General features: G+C 20.2%; 1 protein-coding gene across 1 annotated transcript; it reads right to left on the reverse strand.

Moving 5' to 3' along the window:
* Nucleotides 1-5,170: 5,170 nt before the first annotated feature.
* Nucleotides 5,171-20,227, reverse strand: Bm9057 (Uncharacterized protein; the record flags this gene model as incomplete). The annotated part of the gene is made up of 11 exons (XM_043081228.1): nt 5,171-5,238; nt 5,474-5,657; nt 6,336-6,457; nt 6,767-6,903; nt 7,474-7,586; nt 7,961-8,090; nt 8,275-8,357; nt 8,610-8,666; nt 8,907-8,999; nt 9,747-9,826; nt 19,951-20,227. 11 exons carry the CDS (start codon nt 20,225-20,227, stop codon nt 5,171-5,173), a joined length of 1,344 nt encoding a protein of 447 aa, XP_042937162.1.
* Between the last annotated feature and the right edge of the window lie 1,951 nt (nt 20,228-22,178).

The raw sequence follows: 22,178 nt of genomic DNA on the forward strand, positions 1-22,178 counted from the left end.
AAGCAATTGAGTAAATAAGTAAAAATTTTTGAATGAAATTAAATTCTGTGTGAAAAAATGAGCAAAATGTAATCAAATTGAATTTTAAATAATTGAAAAAAATTTCTTAATTATCGATCAAAAATATTTCTTTCCTCATTTTAAAAAATATTTGCCCATTTCCCCACTTTACCCTCCCCCCTCAAAAAAAAAAAAAAAAAAAGGTAAATTTAAAAAGGTCATTCATTTTTATATGCTATTAAAAATATAATTTTTAAATGAAATTATTCGAAATCAATGTTCAATGAATTATCAATAATAGAACTTAAAAAATTTACAGTGTAACGTTTCTACAAAATGCTCAAATTTTAATTTGAAAAAAAATGAAAACAAAAAAAAAAAAATTGAAGGAAATTTAAAAAAAAAAAAGAAAAAAAAAGAAAAGGGAATGTTTGATAAAATAACTTCAAATGATGGTAATATGAAATTTTCAATATATTTTGATAAGTTATTTGAATTAGCTCATTTCAATCAAGCAAACATTAATTAATTAATTTTAGCCTTTTGATCTATTTCAATTTTTAATTTATCAAAGTTTCAACCACTTAAAATGGCACTTTGTTTTGTTTCCATTCAACGACACATTTAATTACAAATTATTTTCAATATATTTTGATAAGTTATTTGAATTAGCTCATTTCAATCAAGCAAATATTAATTAATTAATTTTAGCCTTTTGATCTATTTCAATTTTTAATTTATCAAAGTTTCAATCACTTAAAATGGCACTTTGTTTTGTTTCCATTCAACGACACATTTAATCACAAATTATTTCATTTTGATGAAGAAAATGAAATGGAAAAGACCTCGAAAACATCCATTAAAATTTCAAAATTTTCACGCTGACAATTTTAAGATTTTGCACGGCGCAAATCAAAAACTTTTGTTTGGCAAAGTTTTTTTCTCTCATTTTTTTGTTTTTTTTTTTTTTTTTTTTTTTTGTTTTTTTGTTTAACTAAGAAATGAAATGGGCAAAATGAATTTTGCGGAAGTCTTTTAGAAGTTAAAAAGAAAAAAAAAAAAAAAAACGATTGGAATGGTTTATTGGGATGCCGAAATGTTCGAATTTAAATTGTCACTAATAGATACATACACGTACATAGTACACGCATACATACACGTACACATACACGCATGTACATTCTTGAATATTTGTAAATTGAACTATCATTTATGTTTTTTTTTTTTTTTTTGTAATGTTTCCTGGAATAATTGAATTAATTAAAAATTTTTTGTCATTTTTTTTTTTTTTTTTTTTGAAACTATTAAACTATCTAAATGAAATTAAAAAAGAAAGAAGAATTTAAAAAATTTTTTTGGGTTCTTTATTTGATTTCAATTTTAATTAAAAAAAAATATTATCATAGTAGTCTTATCACCACTGATAAGTAAAGAAATACTTTTTGATAACACTGATAGTATTAAGCCAAAGCGAGAACAGTTTGAATAATTAAAAATAAACTATGAAATAACAGGGATATTAAAAAATTGAATGAAAAAAAGACATAAATTCAGAAGAAATAATTAAAAGTAAAAATAAATTGATATAAATTGATACATTTAAATAATTACTAAATTAATTCTATTGATGATAAATTCAAAATTATTTTTATTACTTTATTGTAAATAATTCTAAATTTTATTTATTTTAGTATGTTATGACGAAAAAAATTTGAAAGTTGTATAATTATTGAAATAATAATTAGTAAAAAAAAAAGAAATTAGCATACTTTATTAAAATTAAAAGTACAAATATTTGATGAAATGAAATGAAATGAATGTATTATTAGAGTAATTATTTTATGAATGTAAAATTTTGTAGAAAATAATTTTGCATACAGAAAGATAAGCTTAATCACTATCAGATAAAATTGACGGTGACAAATGTGTGAAAATTTAGGGTGACAAATGTGAAATGTAAAATTGAGTAGCTCGAAAGTTGCCACAGTGTTTTTTTTTTTTTTTTTTTTTTTTTGTCTAAATTGGATGATGTAAGGAAGAAGTGAGAATTAATAATAATTCAAAGAATAAAGAGAAGAAAGTAAACTTGAGGAAAAACGTAAACAAATAGGTAAAGTAGCACTAACACGTACGTCATGCATATACGTACGTAAATAACAAAAGAAAAATATAACATAGTTATTTCATTTAAATCAAGTGGAATAATAAACAATTTGTTAATTCATTTATTTGTTTTATATATAATTAAGAAATAACGAATTAAAAATGTGGGATATTCAAAATTCAAGAAAAAATATGAAAAAAAAAGGGAACAAAAAAGATTATCAATTTATAAAATCATAATTTCCATTTATTTTTCACGACAAAAAGAAAATTTTAAAGTATATTAAGAAATAATGCATAAAAATAATTATAAACTGTAATTGTTTATTTATTTATGGGTTTATTTTTGTTTATTTTTTTGGTTATTTGACAAATTCAGTGGATGAATTTATTTTTTTCTAATTTATTTTATGCACTTTTTTTTCATTTTATTAATTGTGAAACATTTCTTTTCAAAATTTAATATATGTAAATAACTATAGAATTTAAAGTTGAATTTCTGACTAAATTTTAAAATTTAAAAAATTTTGAATCTAATTTATGTGAATGAATATAGGATGAAAAGTTGAATGTCTGACTAAATTTTGAAATTTTAAAATTTCAAATTTGATATATTTAAATGGAAATGGAATGTAGGGTTGAATTCTTGTTTAAATTTTAAATTTCATTTTAATTATAATATATTGCTCCATTGCTAATATTGTCAAAAAATTATGAACTTTCACTAAATTTTTTTTTTTTTTTTTTTATTTAGAATAATTTGCCAACAATTTGAAATAAATATTTTAACAATAACTTTTAGTCGTTAAATAACAAAGAGTAAGCTTTTAGCATTTTCAATTTGATAAGCTAATTCAAATAAATCACTTAGTTTTGTCAGTTCATTTTAGCTTCTTAGCAAACAGTAAACATACTGCTATTTGAAGTAAATTTAGAAAATTAACAAGTTGACAAATGTTAATTTAACTAATTTGTTAATGGTAGTAAAAGTTAGTTAAAAAAGTAATTAGAAATTAGCAATCAGTGAAAAAAAAAAAAAGAAAATGCAATTATGTATGCTTTCAAATATTTAATACTTAATGGAAATAAGCTAAATTAAAGAAAGTAAAAATGAATAAATGAAGATAGTAAATTAGGAATTAAACGAAATCTTTGAAAATGAATGAATGACTTTTTCTATTTATATATATAAAAAAAAGACAAACAAACAGGTATATAAATAAACAGGTATGTTACAATAAAATAATTTTTAAACATTTCTTCTTTTCTTTTTTTGGAGGGGAGGGTGATCAAATTTTGTGTTATAAAATGAGCTTAAAAAGATCTTTGAACTACATTTACTTCATTACTAACTGATATTAGTATCTTTTTTTTTTTTTTTTTGGATTTTTTATATTTACTAGAAATCTTCTAGGTTCATAAAATTGTTGTAATTATATTTGAGTTAACAAAGTTTAAAAATATTTATTTATTTTTCACTTTATTTAAAAAACTTTTTTTCAATGGATGAATACAAATTATATCGAATTCATATTTTACTTAATACTTAAATTTTATGATAAATGCAAATTTTATTCAAATTACAATTATTATTGATGGATAAAATTTCCTTTTTCGTTTTATATTTCTTATATTTAAAAATTATTTTTTTCAATTCTTTTCTTTCTAATTATTATTCAGTTATGCTAAAAAAAAAAATAATTGCAAAAATAAAATTTTTATCAAAAAAAAAAATGCACAAAATAATTAAAAAAAAAAAAAAAAAAAAATGTACAAAATACTAAAAAAAAAATATACAACCGATAATAATTAAAAATGAATAAATAAATAATAAAACAAATTGAATATAATATAAATAAATAAAAAAAAAAAAATTAAAAACAAGTAAATGAATAAAGCTATTCAATTCATTAATTTAACCGTAAAAAAATTACACAGGGCAGTACAAAAATTTAAATTTATGAATGAATGAATGAGTGCCTATTTATATAAAAGATAAAATAAATGATTTCAATTGATAAGTCAATAATAACAAATTAGTGTTTTTTTTTTTTTTTTCATTTTTCATTTTTCAATGCTTTAAATGAAAAATTTTTGTTGTTAAAATTTTGCACGATGATAACAGGTTATTATTGAACGAAAGAGAAGTGAAAAAGAAAAAAGTAGACAATCAAATTTGTCACCAATTTTTTATCTTTTTTTTTTTTTGGTGACACTGACAGAGGATAGCATAGGGTTTACAACAAAAATACATTTTAACAATAGCGCTTAGACATTTGCAAGCTATTAAAATAAATCATTATCAGTAAAGATAATCATTATCAATATAAATATGCATATATTCACTTAGATTAATTCATTTTTATATTCACTAAATAAATTTATTTCAATATGTTTAATTTTTAAAATGCATAAAAGTTGTGATTAGTATTTTGAAAAGATGGAAAAAAGACGAAGCTTATTTTATTAATGATTGAAATAATATTTTTCAATTGATCGAAAATATTGATCGAAGGAATAAAAAAAAATACTGTTGATCAGCAAACAAAGGTTAGCAAACAGAGTTATTTTAAGGCATAGTGCAATTTTTGAAATAATATGAAAAGTTTTAGCAATAACTATTTTAGTTTGATTTTTTTTTTTTTTAGTTTAATTTTATTTTTTTTTTTTTTTTTTTTGCTGCATATTTCAAAAAAAAGTGCGAAAAAAAGAGAAATTTTTGCAATAAAACTTTGTCATAAAAGTTATAAGTTATTTATAAGTATATATGGTATATTAAAGGTTAAGTTGTCATTTAATTATTATTATTATAATTTTTATGTTGTGTATTTTAATCAATTTATAGCATTAAATCTAGAAAAAAAGGATAATTAAAATGAATGTATTGGGAGTGTAAACAAATAAATTATTGTTTAATTTAAAAATTCAGAAGACTGAGTTATTGACAAATTTATGCATCAAATTAGTATGAATAACAAATTCGGATTGTAATTATTCGACAATATCAGGCACAGTAATTTTTTGGTAAATTCAACTAATCATTTATCAAATAAATTCTGTAATTAATTTAACAGCTGAAGACGGGTTCTGTTAATACTAAAACAGGTATTCGGAATACCAGGACCAGTAGATCACCTGAAATATACGAGCAGTTTATTTTTCGTTTTCCTTTTTTTTTCTAAACTACGTGAGTTGTTTATGGAATGTAAAAATCTATCAATTAATGAATGCAATGTTCAAAATTATTTCAATATTAGTTGCGTAAAATTTTAAACGCAACTACTTGATTAAAACTTATTAGAACTTTTTCTCGAATTCGCAAGTTAAAAACATTTTTTAATTTAGTAAACAATTTAAAAAAAAAAAAAACTTTCATTGAAACATGCAAAAAATGCAGGAAAGATGATGCTTGATAAACGATCTATACGATCTGGTGTCCATGAAGTAGATTTCCAACTTGATCGACACCATTTCAACTCAAATCCTTCCACCGGATGCATAAACCTTTTCTCGAATTCGCAAACACCCTTTGGACTTGATTCAACTCCTTTGATCTGGATTAATGATAAATAATTAAATTTTTTTTTTGATCAAACTAAATTAAACTACAATTTTCACAATTTTTTTTGATCTTTTATATTCTTTTAGGATCTAGATAACAATATAAATGATACTAAAAGATGGTTTTAGAACTTATTAGGAGAATGATAGTGTAATTAAGAATGATACTATGATCAAGAGGGACACTGTAATCAGGAATAGTGCTGTAATCAATATATAGTCAGGAATGATACTGTAGTCAACATGTAATCAAGAATGATACTGTAAATAAGAATGTTAGTGTAATCAGGAACGGTACTGTAATCAATATATAACCAGGAATGATACTGTAATCAATATGCAAACAGGAATGATACTGTGATCAACATGTAATCATGAATGATACTATAAATAAGAATGACAGTGTAATCAGGAACGGTACTGTAATCAATATATAGTCGAGAATGATACTGTAATCAACATATAATCAAGAATGATACTGTAATCAATATCCAATCAAGAATGATACTGTAATGACTATGTAATCAAGAATGATACTGTAATCAATATGTAATCAAGAATGATACTGTAATTAATATGTAATCACAAATGATAATGCAGTCAGGATGAGTTAATTATTTCATTATACTTTTCTATTTTATAAAAATATATAAATCCAAAAAAAAACTTGCATTTTTACAGTATGGTTTTCTTGGTCGCTGACCGCTTTCCATATTTTTCACTTTTGAACCAACTATTGCTAACTCAATTAATGATGAGAATATAAATGTCATTGAGACTAGCATCCATATATCTAAATAATTTAATATCAGTAATTAATTTAACTTGTACAAAAGAATGACTAAGCATTTGTCTACTTTAATTTATATATTAATAAAACTCATTCAGTCCTTTCATAACATTTCTTTTTATAAATTTATATTTATTAATAATTATTGATTCTTTTATTTTCTAACATTGTAACTATTATTTTAAAATTATAGTTTTAAAAGTTTGATTTCAAATATCTCCCTTTTTTTAACTTGAAAAGAAAAATCAGATTATTTATTTTATTTTATTTTTTTTTTTCAAATAATTGTATAAAAACATTTAAAACATTTACCAATAGCTTTGATATAAGACACTCTAGGTAAATTTCTCATAATATTGCCAAATTGGAATATCATTGCTAGCAGAGCATTAACACCAAGCATCGTTCGAGCTGGTATTGCACGAGGTCCCAACGAAAATGACACCCAACTAGAAAATAAAATTAAAAAAAAAAAAAAAAACGAATTTTTTTTTTTTGAAATTTCTTAAAAAGTCATTTTTAGAATTTGCTAAAAATTCAAATTGTTATATAATCAAAGAACAAAGTTAATTATTTGTTCTAGTGTTATTCATGCTGTAAAAGTTTGCAATCAATCTTTGACTAATATTTGATAAGTTTACAAGCATACAAGAAAATTTAACACTCAAAAGTAAATTTATGATTTTAAACATTGAACATAAATTTAGCAATTGCTTAATTCATCTCATTTGACTAAATTTTATGTGATTATCAGTCTAAAATGCTGAACAAATTTCTGATTTTAAATTTCAATTGCAATTAAACGATTAAAATTAAAGTTTAACTTTTACAATCAGTACTAAATTTTCTTCCAATGGTTGCTTAATTCATCTCATTTGACTAAACTTTATGTGATTAGCAATCTAAAAGACTGAATAAATTTAAATTTCAGTTCCAATTAAACGATTAAAATTGAAGTTTAAATTTTACAATCAGTGCTAAATTTTCTTCCAGTGGTTAAATTTCCAAAAATAAATTACCTAATGAAAATGGTAAGATAAGTGGGAACATAAGCCTGCATGAAATACCATATGCAGCGCCTTTCAAATGTTAAATTCACATGTAATTCATCCCACATTCCGGCTGGATATTTCTAAATTTAAAATTTACATTATCTAAAACTAATTTTAAATTTCAATTCTAATTAACTAATCGAAATAAAGTTACGGTTTATTAATTTGAATACTGAATTAATTACAATTTTATTAATGCAAAAAATTTATTTAATTAAGCCCATATGTGCGTTACTATCCAAATATTTTAACATTAGAATTAAAAAACTTTTTCGAATTATAAAAATTATTTGAAAACAAAAATTTTTTAGTGACAATTGCACCTTTTTTTTTTTTAATTATGAGAGAGATTCGCTAAGCTACAAAGTTTAGAAATTGAATTGAATTGAAGAAATGAAAAAAAAAAAAAAAAATGAGATTCGTATATTTGTTATGAAAAAAATATTAATATTACCTCTATCCTGAGAGTTGATGTGATATTAATTAAAATGAAATCAGGTAGTAATATTTCACTAACAGTATAAACTGGATTAGGATTAATTGTATTCCAACGCATTCGTACCTCTTGATTATTATAATTAAAACTAAAATTAAATTCATTTACTATAATTGTCAAAATATTTATTATCTTCAATTGTTAGGTAAAAATTTTATCAAATAAGTTGAATTAATCATAATGCAAAAAATCCACCTTTTTCTCAGATATTAAAGTTATTGTATTTACTTTTTTTTTTTTCTTTCTACATTTTTCATATATTTCATTTTTACCTTTCATAAATTAAATAACAAGTTTGCACATCCATTGGAAAATTCGATAAATCCATAACACATGGCCCTTTAACTCGAACTCTCTGTAATTAATTATAAATTAATAGTAATGAATTTTACATTTTAAACTTATTGCAATAGAATTAAATCATTTGGACAATTTAGGTTTTATTTTCTTTTAAAAATTTTTGAAACTTTTTATTAAATCATAAATTTCAATTTCAATTTTAGTATTAATAACAAAATATTGGTTATTGATTTAATCTTTTTTTTTTTAAAGATTTATTACTGCTATTATTATCAGTGAATTAAAAAAAAAAAAAAATTTAACTTACATAATTGACCCAAACAGTACCATTTGGATAAAGCATCAGGAAAATATTCCTAAAATGCTAAAATAACAATCATTTATTTAGCAATCTAATTTACTTTGCTAATTTTCATAAAATGAAAATTTATAAACTTTTTTAGTCAATAAATCTTAACATATTTTATTTTATAAAAAGTTAAAATTAAAAAGTAAAAAAGAAGTAAAAAAAAAAAAAAAAAATATTCCTGAAAGGTGATTCATGAATTTCGGCAATTTTACTATTGATAAAACAACTGTTAGGTGTCCAAAGTCGATCCAAAACTTGATGATTTAACGATAAATTATCTTTGCATGGATTATGACTTTCGAAATTTAAAGCAGGATCAAGCCACATTTCATTGATATAAATTTCCATCTAAATTAAATCATTTAAAAAAAAAAAAAATGTTAAAAAGAATTTATTTTTTTTGAAAAAAAGAGTAAAATTACATATTATCAAAAAGAAAATGCTTTTATTAATATTAAAAACCGAAAAAAAAAAAAACCAAAATTATAAAATAGAACAAATAAAAAAGAATTAAATTTATTAAAAAGAAGTTAAATTTAATTTTTTAATCATATTGTATTACTTTTGAGAATTTCATATTTTGTTATTTTTTAATTCATTTATTGCTAATTGTTTCAATAATTTTTGTTCATTATAGATTTCAATTCTTTTTAAACCATTTAAATTCTTTTTTTTTTCTTCTTTAAAAATATTTGAAATTATTAAATTTACTTCATCATTATCACTATAACAGAAAGAAAAACGAAAAATCGCTATAATAATGCTTGAAATTGCACAAAATCACTATAATAGAATGATATGTCAAGAATGATAAATGATATAATGAATTGGTAAGGAATGTTAGGAATAAAAGAAATTCAAACTTCAAATTAAATTGTGTAAATTAAGAAAAAAAAAAACAAAAACGAATGATCATTTCTTTTCTAATTTTTGCAACCTTTTTCTTAAAAATTTTTCCAATTAAACATAGAATAAAATAAATTTAGCATTTTTTAATTATTAATTATTATAAAATACTAATTAATAAATATGCATTGGTAGTAATTAGTTAAAGTAATTAATCAATTAGCTATAAAATTTTAGGTAAAAATTTACCTCAAAATCATTGGTAATTTCATTAATTGATGTAATTGATTGTATCCAAAATTCGACAGCAACATCAACTCCAGTTTCCACTTCAATTGATTGAATTTATTTTAAATATTGCAAGAAAAAAAAATTTATTGATTGATGAAAAGAGTAATAGTTCAATGAGTTATAAACTTATTTTTTTCTAAAAAGTAATAACAAAAATGAAAGGTTAGTTTTTTTTAAAAAAAATTTAAATTAAATTTGATCATATAGCAGATGTTTGATGTGTTATTGACATCAATTCAAAAAGAAAATGTTAATTCGAACAATGAATTTCATTTCTTAATTCTTTGAAATTAAAAAAAAAAAAAAGAAGGAAAGAAAGAAAAATCATTTAATACCTACCATAATCATATAAATTGATTTAAAAAAAAATAAAATTATTTGACAATCAATGAATTTGATAAATATATATTAAATTATTAATAAAATTAACAATTAAAAAGAAAATAAAATAATATAATTTCTGCAATTTTTTTTTAAAATTTGATCTCTTTAACTTCATAAATGTTTCTTTCTTCTTTTTTAAATTATAAATTCCAAATTATTGGAAAATTAGCTTTGCTATTAAAAAATTATTTAAAGATCATTCGAATCAAAAAAAATCAAAAAATCCCCTCAATGACTTTTATAGATATTTTAAAATGTAAATTTTATATATTTTTAAAAGTAGAAAGGCAAACAAAAAAAAAAAAAATTTTTATTTTTTCATCATCCAAAAATCTTCCATCTATCTTTTCCTTCCTTTTTTTTACTAGCAAAATAAACTAATTGAAAATGACAACTCTTTAGTGAATTGTCATTTTGCTTAGATATTTGCTTAGCAATGGCCGCTTGTTAAGAATTATAGAAAATAATAAAAAATAAAAAGTAAAATTATTCTATAATTTATTCACTACAAAAAAAAAAAAAAAAAAAAAGAAAAAATGTCATTTAAAATTTAAATTTAAAAATTTAAACAAAAAATTAAAATAGAATTATTTTTATTATTTCTTATTTCCTTTCTTTTTTGCACATTTATTTTTCATTAAATTTTTATTAATAAAATTTAAAAGCTATTGCTAATAGCCAAAGTAATATGATGTTAGTTGTTTATTAACAAAAAATAAACTTCCTCAATTTGTTTACTTTATTTAAGCTAAATTTTCATTCCAGTTCATTTAATAAGCTGATAAAATGATAAAAAATACATTTGATTATTGATTTATCGCTTTTTTTAATTATTATTTTTTCAAAAAAAAAAAATATCAATAAAATAATTAGGTAAATTATATAAAATATAATTTGTAGATGAGAAAAAGTTGATTTTTTTTTTCTCATCTTATTACAAAAAAAAGGAAAAAATTTGTTGACAATATTAAAATTAATGTTAATATTTTGCACTTAAAATATTAAAGTTAAAAATTCAAAATACGTGCAAATGAATACTTTAAATTTAAACATAAATCAAATTAATTAACAAAATGAGCAATAACGCAACGAAGTAATGTGCACGTTGTAGTTTTATTGTAGTATGAAAAAGTGAACGGCAAAAAAATGTGCCAATGTAATTAGTCTTATCTAATTGAAAATGTTGCAAAATTTCAATCAAATTAATTAATCATTCAAAATATAACGTTTTGAAATTAAACGATCACGCAAACAATTTTTTTGTTACATTTAAAATCTATTAGTAAACAATTTTTTCTTACCTTAAAATCTATTAGTAAACAATTTTTCTGTTACATTTAAAATCTATCACGTAAACAATTTTTTCTTACCTTAAAATCTATTAGTAAACAATTTTTCATACCTTAAAATCTATTAGTAAACAATTTTTCTGTTACATTTAAAATCTATCACGTAAACAATTTTTTCTTACCTTAAAATCTATTAGTAAACAATTTTTTCTTACCTTAAAATCTATTAGTAAACAATTTTTCTGTTACATTTAAAATCTATCACGTAAACAATTTTTTCTTACCTTAAAATCTATTAGTAAACAATTTTTTCTTACCTTAAAATCTATTAGTAAACAATTTTTCTGTTACATTTAAAATCTATCACGTAAACAATTTTTTCTTACCTTAAAATCTATTAGTAAACAATTTTTTCTTACCTTAAAATCTATTAGTAAACAATTTTTCTGTTACATTTAAAATCTATCACGTAAACAATTTTTTCTTACCTTAAAATCTATTAGTAAACAATTTTTTCTTACCTTAAAATCTATTAGTAAACAATTTTTCTGTTACATTTAAAATCTATCACGTAAACAATTTTTTCTTACCTTAAAATCTATTAGTAAACAATTTTTTCTTACCTTAAAATCTATTAGTAAACAATTTTTCTGTTACATTTAAAATCTATCACGTAAACAATTTTTTCTTACCTTAAAATCTATTAGTAAACAATTTTTTCTTACCTTAAAATCTATTAGTAAACAATTTTTCTGTTACATTTAAAATCTATCACGTAAACAATTTTTTACTTAAAATCTTTACCTTAAAATCTATCACGTAAACAATTTTTTCTTACCTTAAAATCTATTAGTAAACAATTTTTTCATACCTTAAAATCTATTAGTAAACAATTTTTTCATTCCTTAAAATCTATTAGTAAACAATTTTTCTGTTACATTTAAAATCTATCACGTAAACAATTTTTTCTTACCTTAAAATCTATTAGTAAACAATTTTTTCTTACCTTAAAATCTATTAGTAAACAATTTTTCTGTTACATTTAAAATCTATCACGTAAACAATTTTTTCTTACCTTAAAATCTATTAGTAAACAATTTTTTCATACCTTAAAATCTATTAGTAAACAATTTTTCTGTTACATTTAAAATCTATCACGTAAACAATTTTTTCTTACCTTAAAATCTATTAGTAAACAATTTTTTCTTACCTTAAAATCTATTAGTAAACAATTTTTCTGTTACATTTAAAATCTATCACGTAAACAATTTTTCTTACCTTAAAATCTATTAGTAAACAATTTTTTCTTACCTTAAAATCTATTAGTAAACAATTTTTCTGTTACATTTAAAATCTATCACGTAAACAATTTTTTCTTACCTTAAAATCTATTAGTAAACAATTTTTTCTTACCTTAAAATCTATTAGTAAACAATTTTTCTGTTACATTTAAAATCTATCACGTAAACAATTTTTTCTTACCTTAAAATCTATCACGTAAACAATTTTTTTTTACCTTAAAATCTATTAGTAAACAATTTTTCTGTTACATTTAAAATCTATCACGTAAACAATTTTTTCTTACCTTAAAATCTATTAGTAAACAATTTTTTCATACCTTAAAATCTATCACGTAAACAATTTTTTCTTACCTTAAAATCTATTAGTAAACAATTTTTTCATACCTTAAAATCTATTAGTAAACAATTTTTTCATTCCTTAAAATCTATTAGTAAACAATTTTTCTGTTACATTTAAAATCTATCACGTAAACAATTTTTTCTTACCTTAAAATCTATTAATAAACAATTTCTTGTTACCTTAAAATCTACCACGTAAACAATTTTATCATACCTTAAAATCTATCACGTAAACAATTTTTTCTTACCTTAAAATCTATCACGTAAACAATTTTTTCTTACCTTAAAATCTATTAGTAAACAATTTTTTCATACCTTAAAATCTATTAGTAAACAATTTTTTCATACCTTAAAATCTATTAGTAAACAGTTTTTCTGTTACATTTAAAATCTATCACGTAAACAATTTTTTCTTACCTTAAAATCTATTAATAAACAATTTCTTGTTACCTTAAAATCTACCACGTAAACAATTTTTTCATTCCTTAAAATTTATTAGTAAGCAATTTTTTCTTACCTTAAAATCTATTAGGAAACAATTTTCAGTTATCTGTAATTACGCATTAACTTATTAAGTAACCAACTGCTAAGTTTCAACAAAAAAAAAAAAAAAAAAAAAGAAAAATTTGATATAAAAATTGTTCACTAAATTTTAATCCATAAAATTTTTCAATATTTAAATATAAATGAAATGAAAAGCTCACTTTTCCGAGTGAATTTATCAAATTATTACTCTAATGCAAAAAAAAAAAAAAAAAAAACTTTGCCTATTTTTTGCGCTTATTTTATAAAACTTTAAGGCAAAAAACAAATATCCCAAACTGATAATAAGACTAAAATTTCTAGCGTAGCATTTTTATATTATCTTTAAGTTTAACAACAATTCATGCATATATATAAATGTAAATATATTTATAGTGTTCAAAAATTTTTCAATAAACATTCAAAAAAAAATTTTTAATTAATTAATTAATTCAAAAAAGAAAAAAATTCATTCGCTTGAACAGATTTTACTTAACTTAAACGATTTACTTAAATGTTCTTAATAAACATTTAAGACGGTTTTTTTTTTTTAATTAACTAACTCAAAAAAAAAAAGAAAATTCATTTACCTAAATAAATTTTATTTAAAAATGATTTACTTAATAATGTGCTTAATTTTTTTTTTTTTTAAATTAGTTAACTCAAAAAAAAAAAAATTCATTTACTTAATCTTTAAGTTTAATAACAGTTCAATTTACTTAAACAAATTTTATTTAAAAATGATCTACATAAAAATTTACTCTAATTTTTTTTTTTTTTTTTTTTTTTTTTTTAAATTAGTTAACACAAAAAATAAAAAAAAAATGAAAAAATCATTCACTTAAATTAATTTACTTAAAATAATACCAAATAATCTATCACAAATGCAAAAATAAACGCATAAAATAAACATTATACATTGTTTCGTAAAGTATTTTCAGAAATTTTAATAACCCTCGGGAATTTCATTTTGCACTTAAAAAAATTTGAATTAGTTCCAGCAACCAACTCTCTAGCATTTAGTTTTATACATTAAAAAAAAAATGTTTTTATTTTTATTTTTGTTTTATTTTATTTTTTTTTTTTTTTTTTTTTTTGTATTAAATTTGACAAACAAGATGAAAATTTTTTTTTTTTTTTTTTTTTTTTTTTTAAATAAAAATTGCTAAGACCAAAAGAGAAAAAAAAAATTTTTTTTTTTTTTTTTTTGATTGAAAAGCTTAACTATCATTTAATTTTCCATTTGCTTACATAAGTATTTGAGTAATGCAAAAAGTCAAAAGCTAATTTAAAAAAGATTGAAAATCGCATTAAATAAACTATCATCATCCATTCTTTACTTATTTAGAACGAAAATTGTTTATAAGTCAGTAAAGTGCTCCTTTAAATGCATCAAAGAGTTAAATGAAAAAAAAAAAAAAACTAGTAAATTACAAAGAGAGAGAGAGAGAGAGAGAGGAAGTAATTTTTGAAATGAATAAATAGAACATATTTTAAGTAAATAAGTAATATAAGAATGTTAACATTATCATTATTAAATTTAGTAGAAATGATTTCCTGCTATTTCAATATAGTTTTGTACTTATGAAATTTAAATTTTATTATTTTCAAAAATTTTATTATTATTATTATTAGATTCAATACAAATGATTGTGAAATAATTGAAAACATTTTTGTGTTTAAAAATTTCAAATTTTAGTAATTTCAAAAATTTTATTACCATTATTATATTTATTATAAATAAATCTGTGTTATTGGAAAATATTTTTGTGTTTAAAAATTTCAAATTTTATAAAAAAAAAAAAAAAAAAAAAAAACATCAAATTTTAGTATTATCAAAAATTTTATTACAATTATTAAATTTAGTGCACATAATTCTGTGTTAATTGAAAATATTTTTATATTTAAAAGTTTCAAATTTTAGTATTTTCAAAAATTTTATTACCATTATTAAATTCAGTACAGATGATTCTCGGATATTTGCTTGTAAAATTCAAATTTCAGTATTTTTGAAAATTAAAAAATTTTTTTTTATGATTATTTATTGATGCTGCATTTTTGTAATTTGATAATTTTATTTCTGCAGATTAATTATCCCATCGATATCATCATACAATAAAGAAATCTAGTTGAATATTGCATTTTTTTTTGGAATGCAATATTTAAATTAAATTTAATTCAAGTTAAAAATTTCAAATTAATACTTTTAAAAATTAAAATTTTTATTTCCAAGATTATAGTTTGCATGGAAGTTTACTTCTTACATTGAAATATTAAATTTTTCTCATAAAAAAATTTGTTTTTTTAAATTGAATTGAGACTAAGTTATTTCTTTTGTTTGTTTAAAATTGTCAAATTTTGAAATAGCAAAAAAAAAAACTAAATTTTTTTAACAATGTCAAGAGCAAAAGTTAAATTTTCATTCTTTGCATATGTCAGCAGTTATCAATTATTCAATGACAGTTAGTTATTTCAAGCTGAAAGAATGAAAGCTTTAAAAAATATTTAAATATATGACATGTTATTTTAAAGTTTAAAATATTCAATTAGCTATTGCTGTTGCGACAGCAAATTTCATTTGAAAAGTTTAAATGTTAACAAAAAAAAAAAAAAAAACGAATTAAAGATTTTTAAGGAAAAGTTTAAAACATTTAAATAAAATATGCAACTTTTTAACGTCACAAAACGATAAAGTGATTAGCATACTAAATGACATTTTAATTCTTTTAACTTATCAATTTTTGAAATGTTAAAAAAAAATTTGAATAAAGCTCTTTTTAAAATTGCAGTTATTATTATCATTATTGTAGTAATATATATAGTAATTTCTATTATAGCTATCATTATATTAAAAAATTATGGTTATCATCATTATATTAAAATTATGGTTATCATTATTACATTGAAATTATAGGTACCAATATGATATTAAAATTTTAGTTATTATTAAAATTATATTAAAGCTATAGCTATCATTGTTAGATTAAAATTATGCTATCATCATTATTATATTAAACTACAATCATCATTTTATGGAAATCATAGTTATCATTATTATATTAAATTATAGCTATCATTGTTTTATTGATATCACAGTTATCATTAGTATACTGAACTATAGTAATCATTGTTTTACTAAAATCATAGCTATCATTATTATATTAAATTATAGCTATCATTGTATTAATAAAAATATACTTATCATTGTATTAATAAAATCATAGTTATCATTATTATATGAATTATAATTATCATTGTTCTAATAAAATTATAATCATCATTGCTCTATCAAATCATAATTATTACTATCATATAAAATTGCAATTATCATTGTTCTATCAAAATATAGCTATCATTATCATATAAATATATAATCACCATTGTTCTAATAAAATTATAGCTATCATACTTATATAAAAATATAATTATCATTGTTCTTTATAGTTATCATTATCATATAAATTATAACTATCATTGTTCTATTAAATTTATAACTATTATTACTAATATTTTTACCATTTTTATACATTTGATAGTGAATTATTCAAAAATTGATGCACATTTATTGAAAATATAGTTGAAAAATTTATTCGCAATCAATAAAAAATTTTTGATGAAGTTACCACTTAAATTAAATTTCATATGCTAAAATGATGATAGCAGGGTAGTAGTAGTGGTATTGTCAACAACTTTTTTATGATACTTATTTATCATTTCGCTTATCTTTTCAACATCACTTAAACATTTCTTCATTCATTTATCATCTTCTTCAAAAAAAAATAAAAAAATAAAACTGAAAAACACAATCAAATTAAAAAAGAAAGAAAAAACTACAACCTTTTCTCTCTCTCTCTCACTCTCTCTCTCGCTTTTCCCTTTTTGAAATCTTTTTTTTTATTTGAAATTTTTTCCCGGAGGATATTTTCAAATTCACTTTTTAAAGCTTATCACTCATCCATAAATAAATGTATATGTACATATATTCATGCAATAGCAATTTCTTCTGTCCTTTTCATTAATTTTTTTTTTTTGAAGTAATTCAAATAAATTCATTTTTCCGCTTTGACATTTTAGTGCGCAAATGGTAAATTTTTTCCGCCTCTTACATAAATCTTTTCATTCATGCATAAAGGGAAAACTTTTTTCATTCTTTTACATTTTTCATGTTAAAAAAAAAAAAAAAAAGTTGAATTGATCCTTGAGATTTTTGCTTTTATTTTTTTTTTCTTTTTTAATTTTAATTTTTTTTTTTTTTGAACAATTTTTCATTACCAATTGATTTTAAGCAAATTGATGAACAACAGCAATGGGATTAATATATTTTTTTTTTATCCAATTTTCAAAAACTTTTTTTTTTTTTGCCATAATTTAAAAATAAAAAAAAAAAAAAAAAAAAAAAAACTTCAAACTATATATCATTTTGTTATGAAAAAAAAAAAAGAAAAGTACAAACTTATATAATTTAATAATAAGGAAATTTGCATAACGAATGAAAATAGATAAGAAAAGCGATCAAAGATTAATTCAAAAATGATAAAATACGAATGCAAATTTATTCAATAATATATTTTCAACTATTTTTATGTCTTTTTTCTTTTTTTCTTTCAAGCAATTTTCTTAGATTTAAAAACAAAAAAATTACAAAATTTCAAATTGCAATTAATTAAAAAAAAAAAAAAAAAATTTACAAATTAATTGATAATAAAAATTTGGAAATAATACATTTTGAGATAAGTTACTTTTTAATAATTTTCAAACAAACAAACAAAAAAAAAAAAAAAACAAAAATCTTAAATGTTTTGAATATTTTTAAATTAGTTTCATTTAAATAAAAGATTCATTTTTTTGTGGAAAAAAAGAATACACTTACTTTTAATTATTTTCATTAAATTTATTGATTGGTGAAAAATTTTTATCACCAAATTATCAGCAAATTTATTTCAATCTCTTTTCTAAATTAGCTAAACAAATGATTGAAATCATTGCGCTATATCAAATATCAAATTATATCATAAGTTATCATTTTTTAATTAAATTTTAAAATGTAATTTATAAAATAGCTTTAGAGTAATTTATCAAATTCCGCTAATTTATTTAGCTAATAAGAAAAATAAATTTTATAATTTTTGTTGAAATAGAAATAAAATTTTCGTCTATTATTAGATATACAAAATAATTATGAATTAATAAATTTTTTAAATCTGTTTAGAAATTTCAAAAAAAAAAAAATAAAAATTTTTGAAATGTTAGAATAATTATTATATGTACGTACTTTTTTTCCTTTTATTTTTTTCATTATCATATCCTGTACATCAGTTAGGTAATTATTATAATTTAAAAGTTAAAAATTGCAATTAAATGGTAATTTTAGCAAAAAAGTACTTCCCCTCCTCTCTTCTTTTTCAAAAAGTACTATCAAACAAAAAATTGCTATAAAGCAATTTTCTAATCTTTTTTTTATTCTTATTGAAATTATTTGAATAATTTTGATTTTAAGTCAACTGAAAAGATTTTTTTTCATATTGTAAGATAGAAAAGAAAAAAAAAATTTAAAAAAAAAAAAAAAAAAAAAACAATTTTTTAAATCTTTAACCACTTTTTCTTTAAAAATTTTTCTTTTTCTTCTTTTCATTAAAATCATTGAGACAATTTTTATTTTTAAAAATTTAAATTGAATAAATATCATTTTAAAAGTTTAAATTAATCCAATAAAAAATTCATAGATTTCGATGGAATAAATAATTTTACAAATGATTTTTTTTTAAAGTTATATTTACATTAATTACAAGGTTAGATTGAATAATGTTCATTTTAAAATCTTAAATTGAATAATTTTTATTTTAAAATTTTAAATTTAACTCAACAAACAAACGAACGATAGCCTTAATTTAAATGAAATTTCATAAATTTTGTACAAAAATAAAAAATTTTTATAAATAATATTTTTAAAATTATATTTCTATTATTATATTCCTGCAAAATTAGACTAAATAACTTTCATTTTAAAAATTTAAATGAATTCAACAATAACCAAAAAAAAAAGCAGAAAACGAAACAATAACTAAAATAAAAAATTTTACAAATAAAACTTTTAAAGTTACATCTACATTACTTGAATAGCTTTTATTTTAAAAATTTGAACTGAGTAAATTTCATTTTAATATTTCATTTTAATTCAACAAAAAAAGCAAACAAGTAAACAAACAAACAAACAAACAAACAATAACCTTAATTTAAAATTAAAAAAAAAAAAACATAAATTTTAAAATGAAATAAAAAAATTTTTATAAAAAATATTTTTAAAAGTTTTTAATTTATATTACTTACAAGGAAGACGATATTTATTATAGCCGGTACCATTGAGTAATTTATCCATAATAGCAGTCTCTGTGCTACATTTTCGTCGTTTCATAACTGTGTCACCGGAATTGGTCACAGAAATATTTTCCGGTTTCTGTTGTTGCTCGTCGTCAACAATGTCACCCCAGAAGACATCAATTGGTTTTTGATCCTCATCCAAATCATTATCCAAATATTCATAATCACTATCATCAGTTGCTCTTATCACAATATCATCAGTGATTAGTAACCAAGCAGCAAACATAATTAGATAAAAACCCATCAATGAAAAAAAAGGAAAAAAAAATATTGAAAATATATTCACCAATATTTCGTCTTCGATTTCTTCACCTCCTTTAAAATAAATTAAAAAATTAAAAAAAAATTTTTTAAAGAAAAAAAAAAACTTTTTAGAATAAAATAGAGATAAAAAACATAACGCGAATAAAACAGATAATTTATTTTAATTCATAAATAATTAATTAACTTAAGATAATTGAGAAGAGAACATACTGAATAATATAATATTTGAATCAGTTAAAAAAAAAAAAAAAAAAAAACGAACGATTATTTTAAAAAATTTATCAAACAAATTTTCTTTTCTTTTTTTTTTTTCTTTCTATCAAATATAATTATTTACGAAAAAGAAAAAAAAAAAACAATAATAGCAAACTTTTTAAGATACTTAAGTAATGCAAAAAAAAAGAAAAAAAAATTATAATATTAAAATTTATAAAAAAAAAAGCACAGAAACAACAAAAAATGAAATAAATTAACCTAGAAAAGCAACAAAAAAAAAAATGCTTAATTAATTTAATATGATAATTTTAAAAAATAAAATTAATATGACCGTATACTATAATAATAATAATTTAACCTGAAAAAGAAATTTTAATGAAAAAAAAAAAAAAAAAAAAAAAAAAAAAAAAAACGGATTAGGAAATATTCCGTAAAAGGTAAAAACTGAACAATGTTTATTGAGGGAAAAGTATGGATTGTGTATGTGTCACATCCATTTGGCTTTGACAGAAGATAATTAGCCACGCCTATTTCGATGGAATATTGAAGAAATAGGAAGAATAAATGGTCTCTTTCGTTATAGCCTTTGTATTAAATCTAATTTTATCAAATTGTTTCAGAAAAAAAAAAGAAGAAAGGATCAATCGATCGATCGATCGATCGTTTAGTGTGATCAAATGAAAAAAAGAATCGATCGATCGTTTGGTGTGATCAAATGAAAAAAAGAATCGATCGATCGTTTGGTGTGATCAAATGAAAAAAAGAATCGATCGATCGTTTGGTGTGATCAAATGAAAAAAAGAATCGATCGATCGTTTGGTGTGATCAAATGAAAAAAAGAATCGATCGATCGTTTGGTGTGATCAAATGAAAAAAAGAATCGATCGATCGTTTGGTGTGATCAAATGAAAAAAAGAATCGATCGATCGTTTGGTGTGATCAAATGAAAAAAAGAATCGATCGATCGTTTGGTGTGATCAAATGAAAAAAAGAATCGATCGATCGTTTGGTGTGATCAAATGAAAAAAAGAATCGATCGATCGTTTGGTGTGATCAAATGAAAAAAAGAATCGATCGATCGTTTGGTGTGATCAAATGAAAAAAGGATCGATCGATCGTTTGGTGTGATCAAATGAAAAAAGGATCGATCGATCGTTTGGTGTGATCAAATGAAAAAAAAAACAATTAAATTATCATTAAATTAATGATAACATATCACTAATATTCTAATATACAATTTTAAATTAAAATTTGTTCTGCTTTTTTTGATTAAGACAAATTAAGAAAACAAAAGTAAAAAAAAAAAAAGTAAATTATACATATTTTGAATATTGATAAAATGTTTTCATTTTTGAGAAAAAAAAAATCCTGAATTTTAATTTTAAACTAAAATTTATTCTTTTTAATTACTTTGATCCAAAAAAGAAAAAAAAAAATTTTAAATTTAAAAGTCAGAAATAAGAATGTAAACGAAGTAAATTATAGATATTAATGAAATGTATTAGTTTGTAAAAAAAAAAAAAAAAAAAAAAAAAACAAAATGAGAATGAAATTTAGCGATTAGTAAAAAAGGAATAAAATAATAATTTCAGGTGATAGAAACTATTTAGAATTTAAATTTAAACATTAAATTTTATATAAAATGGATTTTAAAAAGTTCACTTGAAATATGAATGATACACTTTTTTTGATTTTTA

Source organism: Brugia malayi, assembly GCF_000002995.4.
Source record: "Brugia malayi strain FR3 genome assembly, contig: Bm_v4_Chr4_scaffold_001, whole genome shotgun sequence".
NCBI classification, from domain to species: Eukaryota; Metazoa; Nematoda; class Chromadorea; order Rhabditida; family Onchocercidae; genus Brugia; species Brugia malayi.